Source organism: Piliocolobus tephrosceles, chromosome 11 (genome assembly GCF_002776525.5).
Source record: "Piliocolobus tephrosceles isolate RC106 chromosome 11, ASM277652v3, whole genome shotgun sequence".
In the NCBI taxonomy this organism is placed as follows: Eukaryota; Metazoa; Chordata; class Mammalia; order Primates; family Cercopithecidae; genus Piliocolobus; species Piliocolobus tephrosceles.
The window spans coordinates 67,539,723-67,551,019 of record NC_045444.1 but is presented as its reverse complement, the minus strand read 5'-3'; the positions used below and the strand labels follow the sequence as shown (position 1 = coordinate 67,551,019).

Genomic DNA, 11,297 nt, shown 5'->3' with positions numbered 1-11,297 from the left:
TACTAAACAGGCACCAGGATAAATTCTGTAACCACTATGTGTGGGATATTCCCAAATGACTTATGTAGTTGAAACAAATATATGACCTTCTTTTACATAAAGCTATAAAACACATCAGGCCACTAACACTTAGTCCTCTTGCCCATGATTAAAATATAAATATTCAAGAATAAATGTTGTTTTATGACTTGACCATATGTTTATCATATTATTTTGCCAGAACAAGTTAAAAAGTGTAGATCATTGTTTAAAACTTTCACTTTGTCTATGTGTGTGTGTTTTTTTTTAATAGTAATGGAATATGAAGGGCACGCTCTGTCACTGCTTAAGGAATGTGAACTCCAGGGATTTGATGGGTAGGTTATATTATTAATATATATCATGTCATTTATGTATTAAATGCCTTCAGTAGTTTTAGCCACATATTTGGAACTAACATTTAAAAATATTTGTAATGTATGTACTCTGGCTCTATCTTGTTCATATCTATGTAATAATAATTAATGATAATAATATGTCATCTCTCAGGATCTGGCATAGGAAAGCAAAGAGAGGAATCTAATTATAAATACTGGGAAATGACAGCGTACTACACTGTACTTATTAATGTGGATCCATTTGCATCTCTAATTATTGGCTTTTACCATGTATCTAGAAAAGTACTGATGGAAGATGTTATACTGGTCACATGGCATAACTATATGATGATCCTCTTTTACAAATTAGTTGATAGGTTTAATAGCTACCCATTGGTTAATTTGTGATAGATTGAAGGAAGATATTTTATAAATACAAGTAAATAAATACATTATTTTCAGAAAGGATAAGAAATAATTTTAATTATTTCATAATGTAGTGACTACAATATAGGTATGTTATTCACAGTGGGCATTGGAAACCATTGTTTGCAATACATTGAAGTGTACAGAGATTGTTCACTGGCATGCAAACATTAGAACCAAGGCAAGTGATACAAATTAAATTGCAATTTTTTAAAATTAGGTGAACCGATTTGCTAAAGTGTTGGATTGATGTGTAAGACTAAAATGTATTATATTCTTTTAGGGAAGATTTTTTTTTTACATGAGTAGATATTTGAATTTAAAAAGTTGACAAGTGTGTGAATTATTTGTGTTACATGGTGACGGGCAGCGGGCAGGGGCAAAGACCCGTAAGGTCAGGAAAGGGAGTTAGATCTGTCCTTTCACCAAAGTGAAAGGCACTAACTTTCCCAAAGAATGATTTGAATGTGTTGGGGAGGGAAGTGATGCAATCAAAATCAAGTATTGGCAGGGCTGTTTTTCAGAAATGCTTATTTATTTATTTTTTGGATGAGGAGAAAACAGTAGCTGTTGAGAAAGAAAATGTGGTAAAACATGATTTTTCCAAAAGGAATCTAATTGAGGGAATTAAATCTAGATAGCAATACTATATAAGCATTGGGAATGAAAAATACGGGGTAAGAGATTACTTCAGAACTTTATACTTAGAGGTAAACAAAAACATTAATAGGCTTCATTTAGAACATTGTCTTACAAGTATACAATTTAAGAAAAGTCCTTGGGGGAATCATGCCCACTAACTACCTATTTGAATATGCTGCATAGTCCCTCACTAGGCCTCATGAGTACATGAAGGTAGCGGCATTGCAAATGAGTCCCTGCTTCCAAACTTGATTAGATCAAGAATGAGAATAAAGATATCACAGATATTAAACTTGGTCTTACACAACAGCATTACAAAATGTTCTGCTGAATGCAGTATCTATCAGTATGTTTTACTGGTATTTGTACTGGCTAAAGGGATGAAAATAACTTTTCAGAATGAAGAAAGACTATTGCTGAAGTGTAGTATAGTAATATTTTTCTCTTTACCTGAACATATTTAATCCTTATTTATTTTTCATGGCAAGTGTTGTTATTTTTCAGTGTAGAGCTAAAAGATATATAGATTTTTCAGTTATTACTTACATCTTACAAACCAAATAGTTTGGCCTAACCATTATTTGAATTATGTAAGTGTTTCTAAACTCTAGGGCATGCTGATTTATTTCAGGCTTACAATAATTTAAAATTTCTACTGAAAGTCATCTTCTGTGTTCTAAGATTCTTTAGATTAGGCGTCCCCAGCTCCCAGGCTGCAGACCAAGATCAGGCAGTGGCCTTTTAGGAACTGGGAGGCACAGCAGGAGGAGTGGCAGAAGAGGGACCATTTCCACCTGAGCTCCGCCTCCTGTCAGGTCAGCAGGAGCATTGGATTCTCGTAGGAGTGCGAGCCCTATTGTGAAATGGGCATGCAAGGGATATAACTGGGAATGCGAGGGATCTAGGTTGCATGCTTTTGATGAGAATCTAATGCTTGGTGATCTGAGGTGAAACAGTTTCATCCTGACACCATCCCTCTCCCACCCCACCCCCCAGTCCATGGAAAAACTATCTTCCCACAAAAAAAGGTCCTTGGTGCCAAAAAGTTTGGGGAGCACTTTAAATAGCTTATTTATTTTTGTGGATTCAGTTTTTCCAGTAGAAGCTGATATGGTAGTTGGAGTAATTGTCTTAATAAAATGGCAATTTTAAGTCGCTGTACTTAGAATTATATAGAGAGATATATGAGGAGAATAATAGAAACAGTTTCTTCAGGTACTTCAAAGGAACAATTCTCTTGCAAGTAAAATTGTTTGAAAATAGAATATTCTACATTGGTGAGTTTTCTGTTCCTGAACCTGTTCTAAAGAGTGGCTAAAGGAAAATTTTGGGGGAAATTTATAGAAGAGGTGCAGAGATGAGAGAAGGTTAACCCCAAAATGTTATGACATTTTGATGAGAGACAGACTCACATTTCTTTAAGAACTTTAGCCTGAAGTACCTCCATCTCACACTAGTGGAGCTATTCATAGGGAGTGATTAGGAAATCACCTAGCAGTTTGGTTTCTAGATACAAGCTGAGGAAGTTAGGAGCCAAGAAAGATTCTATATATAGTATTTAGTAAAGCAAAACGATTTGGTAAGTAATGTTTAAGAAATGCTATTTGCTAAGATTTTGGAGTTTTATTTTTTTTAATGAGTTCCATATGTTTCTATGAGCCATCTTGTGACATTTCTAAACCCAACAGAACAGTGTATCAGCACTTACCACAGCTGGTTCTCCACTGCAGTGTGTCCTAGGAAACACTCTCAGATCCACCTTTAAACCTTGTAAGAGCTTAAGATTCTATATCGCTCCCTATTTTACCAGGCATGAGTAGGAAGTTTTAGGAAGGAAAATAAAAGAATACCAGCTACATAGACTTGAAGCAGTAATGCTTGCATTTGTAAGTGTGAGTATAGTTTTAAAAATCTGTAGATTTTATGCAATTGTAAGAATATGAATTCCTTGCTATTATTTGTTTCACAATTTTTTAAAAAATTGTTGAGTTATTTTTCTCTTGTTCATTTCACCATTAATTAGACCCATAACGATCTAGACATTATTTAGATTATATTGACTTTTTATCAGATTGAACATATCTGTATTACTTAGTAAGGTAAAAAACAAAAACAAAAAAACCCTTTTCTAGAAAGAAAAAACTGAATCAAAACTACAATAATATATTGAACATTTCATAGATGATGGGTTCATAGATAAGTATAAAAACATTCATTAAAAAAATCTTTATCACTCTTTAAAAATGGATATATTATCACCCAGTGTTTCTTTTCTAGACAGAATCATTCTGTTTGGAGCCCATGGCAAGGAGTTTACTTGTTTTAAAAACAAGATTTGTCACGTGCAGAGAATGAGTTACTCGAAGGTTTAGGTTTTAGAGTGGCACAAGTGTGATTAACTCACTATAAATGATTGAATATTTTGCTTTTTGCCTTTCTTGTAGTATTTAGACTCTTGTGGTATTTTTGTAAGAAGCTGTTGATGAAAAAAGCTAAACTGTAAAATATTTAAAGAGGTTTATTTTCAGTCAAATATGAGTGACCATGGCCTATGACAGCCCCAGGGGGTCCTGAGAACGTGTGCCCACAGTAGTTGGGTTACAACTTGGTTTTATACATTTTAGGGATACAGAAGTTATAGCCAAAGACATAAATCGATAAATGTAGGGTGGTATACATTGGTTTGACCCAGAGAGGCGGACATCATGGAGCGGATGGTGACGGGCAGCTCACAGGTGAATTCAATGATTTTCTGATTGTCAGTTGGTTGATAAGCTTTGCAGAAAGATTAGAAGTCAGCAGAAAGAAATTCTTGAGTTAAGATAAACAGGGTGGTGTAGGCTGGGCGCAGTGGCTCACACCTGTAATCCTAGCACTTTAGGAGGCCGAAGAGGGGAGATCACCGGAGGTCAGGAGTTTGAGATCAGTCTGGCCAACATGGCAAAACCCTGTCTCCACTAAAAATACGAAAATTAGCCGGGTGTGATGGCATGTGCCTGTAGTCTCAGCTACTCAGGAGGCTGAAGCAGGAGGATCACTTGAACCCAGGAGGCAGAGGTAGCAGTGAGCTGAGATTACACCATTGTTCTCCAGCCTGGGCAACAGAGTGAGACTCCATGTCAAAATAAATAAATAAAATAAAAAATTATAAAAATAAAGATAAATGGAGTTGTGGAATCACAGGTTCTTATTATATAGATGAAGCCTCAGATATCAGGCTTCAGAGATAATAGATGGTCAATATCTCTTATCAGACCTTAAAAGGTATCAAAGTCTCAGTTAAATCTCTCATGGATCAGGAAAAGACCTGGAAAGGGAAGGAGATTCTCTATAGAATGCAAATTTCTCCTGCAAATTATGGCTTTGCAGGGCCATTTCAAAATATGTCAACAAAATACATTTTGGGGTAAAATGCTTTGATTTCCTCTAGGGCCTGCTATTTGTTATTTAATGCTATACCAGAGTCAGGTTGGAGTTGGGGATCTTATTGCTACAAAGTCTGTTTTGTCAGTCTTATGATCTACTTTTTTTTTTTTTGAGATGAAGTCTCACCCTGTCACCCAGGCTGGAGTGCAGTGGTGCAATCTCGGCTCACTGCAACCTCTGTCTCCCAGGTTCAAGCGATTCTCCTGCCCCAGCCTCCTCAGTAGCTGGGATTACAGGCATGCACCACCACGCTCAGCCAATTTTTTGTATCTTTAGTAGAGACGGAGTTTCACCGTGTTGGCCAGGATGATCTTGAACTCTGACCTGGTGATCCGCCCTCCTCGGCCTCCCAAAGTACTGGGCTTACATGCGTGAGCCACAACTCCTGGCCTATGATCTACATCTTAATGTCAGTGCTGGTGAGTTGCACCTAAACTCCAAAAGACAAGAGGGTATAAGGAGGCACATCCAACCTCCCTTCCCGTTATGACCTGAACTAGTTTTTCAGATTTTCTTTGGGATCTTTGTGGCCAAGAGGGGAGGGTCCATTCAGTTAGTTAGAGAGCTTAGAATTTTATTTTTGTTTTACAAAACTTATTTCCTAGGTTGAGTCACTGTATGTGAACATGATCTTAATGACTGAATAGTTGTTAACATAAATAAAGATTTTTTTTCTAACTCACTTAATTTCACATTGGTTCTACTGGTAAACTGTTTTTCAAAACAACAAAATTCTCATAAGATTATTTTTATTAGGTTTCATATATACAAAAGGTATCTAATATATTGAATAATATTTCAGTTTCTAAGCCCAAATTGTCTTATTTCAAATCCCTGTTCTCTTACTTACTAGTGGTACAATCTTGAAAAAGTTTACTTAATCTTTCTATGTCTTAATTTCCTAATCTGTAAATTGAGGGCAATAGTACCTATTGCTTAGTTATTTTTCCACTTAAATGAGTTAATACATGGAGAATGCTAAGGAAAATGTCTGAGATATATATATATAGTAATTATTCACTAAATATTTCTTTATTGTTATAATTGTCATTTGTATTAGTTTCAAAAGATTTAACACAGACTGTATTAGGGCAAAATTTCAGATGTTTCAGAATATGCTCATAGGGAGGCCACCTCTAATAACTCTAGTAATATGTTAACATATGCTTGATGCTATAACTGTATGCAAGATTCTAGGAGTTAAGTGTTTACATCCTATGTATATAAGGATTGAGTTCTTTGGTGCTAAATTAGATTTTTTGGGGTATGATTTCACATAGTCTTTGTGGCCACACCCATATGTCAACATTTAGACAGCCAGGGATCAAGTGTTACATTTAAGTTCATAGATTAGAAATCTCATAGAGATTTTCAAAATCAGGTAAATTTCAAATAAAAGCTTGGTTTTTCATTTCTAAAGATGAGTCTGTTGCCTATTTTGCAGACTTCTGAGGATATAATAGAAATTAGTAAACATATTACCTGATATATAGTTTGTCCTTAGTAAATATCCTTTTTCTCTGACTAGGTGGTCACATTGCGAACCTCTGGAATCAGTTTAGACGTAAGAATAAAACACACCTAATCAAAAATGACCTGGATCATATCTTGAGTCTTCTAACCAGAGTAGACTTGGATTGTCCAGGCTATGTGGAGCTAGTGGGATACGGAAGATGGGGACTAGAGGGAATAGATGACTGAGAGGAAGATGGTGGGAACAGACTGAAAAGACACTTTCAGCCTCCGGTTGCCACCCTCCAGAGCTTCCTAAACTTAGAGAACCAATAACTACTGATGACTGTGGCCCATGGGCAGTTTCATCTGAAATACAATGTTTTTAAATGTATTGAATGCTAGGTGCTAGTATTTACAAATTAGGAGACGCAGCCTTAAATCAGAATCTCCGGCTTCTCTAGAAAAACCAGATCTGGTTCCAGGCCTCCTGCATGATGTGAGTGGGCCACAGTAAAGAAGAGGCTGCACCTTTGAATTGAGCCTACTCTTCCATTCCTGCTGGGCCCTTGTAGCCCTTGAGTTGTGACATGTGCTTTCACCGAGGCAAAAATCCACTTTCCATTGGGTAAATTGGTGACATTTTGATACATAAAAATATTTTGCATCCTTTGAACACAAATAATTATGAAACGAATTTCTAGTATCTTATATGTTACTTTCATGGATTCCACTCCCATAGTCTACTTAACATAAAGTTTTAAAAAATATACTAGTAGTACTATCTAGGATCAAAGACTAATAATATTAAATCTAGAAGTACCATATAGCACTAATATCAAGGAGATGAAATTCAGGTCAGGCTTGTAATTACTACATCCATATACTAATGATAATTAGCAGTTTCTTAAAGCTTCATATTCTACATGATTTTTATTGCTATCTGTCTTTTCAGAGCTTTATTGAGAATTAGCAGGATTTTATGACTTTAGCTGATGTTAGTTAAATGAATTGCAGATGACAGTATTATTAACAAAAAATGAGAATGGTATGCTTTTGGATGTTAGCAGAGCAAAACGCTGGTCAGATGTGAGTTAACATGTTCAAATGTTTTCATATCTCTTAACACACTTAAAGCTATTTTGTCTGGGGAATTATCTAGTTATTATATTTGTGAAGTAAACTTAACTGTGTAGCATTTGTGTCTTACCCATTGACACATATTAACATGTTTGAAGGTACATGTGAGCAGTCATGCACATAGACTACAAATTAGTAAACTATTTTGAAGTCTAGATTTCATGAATTATTACCAATCATATTGAAGTTTTGCCTTCTTTGCTTAATTTATATTTTTCTAGTGTTGTCTGTGTTGGTGGAGATGGATCTGCTAGCGAAGTAGCCCATGCTTTGCTTCTGAGAGCCCAGAAGAATGCTGGGATGGAAACAGACCGAATCCTGATTCCTGTCAGAGCACAGCTTCCACTTGGCTTAATACCAGCAGGCAAGGGAGTGGCTACAGATTCATTAAATTGACCCTTCTCCCTCTTTTCCATTCTTATCTGCTAACTTAGACAGCACAACACAGAATTAATGAACGGACTTTGAAAGATCCAGACTTCTGGCGTCCCCATTAGCAAACATGAGACTTTTTACAAGTCATTTAATCTCTTTGAGCCTTATTTTTCTACTCTATAGAATAGGGATCACAGATATATTATTCACTTTATTACAAGGTTATTGCAGTACTAATCTTTGGGTTAGAAAAGGGTTTAATATATAGATAAACCATCAGTATATGGACTGGTTATTATTCTCCCTTCCCATAAAAAGATCTAATGATCACACAGTACGAAGCAGGAAGTTTCAAAACAGGGCCCCTCCAGTCTAGCTGCTTATAATTCCATATGAGGTGAATATGGTAACTTGCATAATTGAAGTATAACCAGATAACCTTGAGAATGCCAAAATTACTTGTGACTGGAAGGAGGATAAGGTTTGGAAGGGTGAGATTCTTAAGGGCAAGGCTTTTTAATCTTTCTACTCACTGCCATTTTTTAGCATCTAGAATAGACTATGCCACAGTGATGCTCAGTGAAGCCTATTAAGTGAATGCATGTAAAGAAGACTTTATATAGTAAATGACACTTGGATTAGGCCTTAAAATGGGTTGGAGCTGGCCTGAAAAGGTGAGAATGAGTTATTTTCTTGGCTGCAGAAGTAATAAAGCAAAGGCAAAACCCAGGAGTGTTTGAGGAATAGTGAAAAGGCCATTCAATGAAAGATTATGGTATCAAAATAGGTCCAACCATGGAGGCTCCTGCATGCCACAGTAAGGGCTCTGAATTGTATTCCATAAGCAGTAGGGAATAATGGGATGTTTCAGAGCAAGGGGGCAACCTGATTGGAGCTTGTTCGAGGATTCATTTTGCCTCACCGTGTGGAATGATTAGAGGATGCGGGCAGGAGAAAGTAGAGATCAGAGACAGGGAGAACCGTTAGAGCAACACTGTGATCCAGAAAAGACAAAAACATCATTCAAAAACTGATTGTATTACACAGTCACTCATTCCAAATAATTTAAATAAATGATAGTGAAGGAAATTATTTATTCATTTTAAAAAGTCACACATTATCACTAAAAAAAAAAAAGCAGAATATTTTCCCTTATTACAGAAAATAATGCACATGGTTGAAAAATTCATAGTTTGATAACTTTATTCATTTAGTATGGATTTTAGTATACTTAGTATTGTTGATAAGTTGACAGAGCCTAAGATATTCAAATGCCCTTTTAGAGTGTAAAGTCTTCCAGAAAAGTCAGAACTTAAAAGGAGAGAGAGATTCAGATATAATCTGATAATTCTAGAGTATATAGGAAAACCTAAAATGGTTTCTAAGTAGAAGACAACAAGATAATTTTGACTCAGAGAGAAAAATGATGCATTTTGGTTCATCTTTTCATGGCATTTTATTTCTTGACCTTTTTATTTTACTTTAGTAGTTCTGACTAAAATGGTGGAAACTTTCCACCATTTCCCTCCATGCAAAGTGATGTGCTTAGGACACTTCATTAGTACTTAAATTCCTGAGGTCATTCATCGACTGCCATACATCAGAAATAGAAAGATGGGTGTCCCTTACAGGTATGCATTTGACATAAATTTGGTGGTTGGCTATAAAAACTGGTGGTTATTCTTATGTTTTTAGTATATAATTCAGATTTTATAAAGGAATAGCATTGAGTTTTATCACTATTATAATTTTTAAGAGTATTTCTGATTTGGGGAGCATTTTATGTATTCTTTGGATATTTGTAGTAATGCCATTTTAACATGTCTTGTTTAGAAGACAGAGTATGCTGCCAAAACTCTGGTCATTGTATAGGAGTTCTAGGATTCTAATTCTAATAGGAGGGGAAAGTCATGTATGGGATATGTTTAATATGAGGACTCTATGCCTAGTCAGGGCTTTTGATAGAGAATGGGAACAAGAACTAGGCAGGAAGTTTTCAAGCTGAACATGAGGAGACTGTGTGCCTTTGAAGCCATTTGCCTCCTGGAGAGAGACACCCAGAGGGAGAGTGTTTAGTAAATTAATCCACTGAGCCAACAGACTAAGCCACTGAATTATGGTCAGACTCAAATGGATCAGATGTGGGGAAGCCTGTATTTGAACTGCTGGCCATTAGGAATGGTGTTTGTTGCTATGGGAACTGGTACTAAGGAACTATACTGAGAGAATCTGATTAAAGGGGGAGGGGGAATGGAGGATAAAAGCCTGAGAGGACATTAAAATAAAAAAGCAATCCAGTTGTTGTAAAACAAGGCTCAATCCACATACTGATGGCTGTGAACCATATATTCCTATAGAGTTTGCATAAATAAATTCATGCTTTCCAATTAATTTGAGGAGAATAAAATATTGCCAAGGGACTGTTAATTTCTATGATATTTCAGGCAAAGAACCAAAGTGTAGGTGCCGTTTTCATGAGAATTTTAGATATGCTTGACTAGGAAGTCATTACATCACATTTATCTGTTTGGATGTGGGAGACATTAACAGCCTTATGAATATTCATGGTGTCTGGTTAATTAAGTTAATTGTTCTGCAAAACTGCTTGCACTTCCAAGGACAATTTTTTTTTTTTTTTTTCTGCCTCCATAGTTTCTCTCTGGTATTTCATCAGTAATTCTTTACATGAACTGCTACTTCTGTCCTTACTTTTTGTATTTGGAACATTTTAGCAGCTCTCGGGAGGGAGTGGTGGGCAAAGTTTCTGGTAGTGTTAAGAAAAATAACTTTCAGGCTAATTAAAATGTTTACCTTGAGGTAGAACATTTATAGCTTTTGTGAGAACATTAAACTTACACCATTGTTATTTATGTGAGCAGCATGTTCTTTTGGCATGTAGACATCTTTTCAAATAGAGTACAGTTTCCTGAAACAAAATGTAATCCATCTTTCAGATTATCCCAACAAAATATAGAATAAGCTATCATTTTGCAATCTTACATAGGCTTTCTCATAAACTTTCCTTTTTTCTTCAGAGTGTCAACAACCACATTTAAAGACTGAGGTTCAGATTAATGAGTAGTCAATGACTAAAATAATTTTCTGACTTCTAGTCATGTCCGTTGTCACTGCCAACTTCTACAGAATTTAGAGGAAAGTTGCAAAACCTGAGAGGACATGAACAATTTTTAAAGCCATCTCTAGCATTCTAAGGAAAATTTGTACTTGGGCATACTCAGCATACTTCAAACTCACAGGGAATAAATGGTCTATATTTTCTTAAGTCATGATATGTGTCATTCTCTATTGCACATGACATTACATTATGTTTTTTAATAGCCTTTCTAGAGGAATGCTTTTATGGTCTACTCCTAATTAACCATGGTAATGGAGGAAATGTGTTTCATGGAGTACTATGATCCATCGATAATTCTAAATATCTCACTCTAATTATGTGGCCTCCTCCAAAACCTTTACCAC

General features: G+C 35.8%; 1 protein-coding gene across 1 annotated transcript in view; it reads left to right on the top strand.

Moving 5' to 3' along the window:
* The first annotated feature begins 294 nt into the window (after positions 1-294).
* The window catches only part of CERKL (ceramide kinase like), a 26,146-nt gene continuing 15,143 nt past the window's right edge, over positions 295-11,297 (top strand). Inside the window, exons 1-2 of the mRNA XM_026454296.2 lie at positions 295-356; positions 7,664-7,806. Of these exons, the coding sequence (XP_026310081.2) occupies positions 295-356; positions 7,664-7,806 (205 nt within the window). The remainder of the gene's footprint in view (positions 357-7,663; positions 7,807-11,297) is intronic.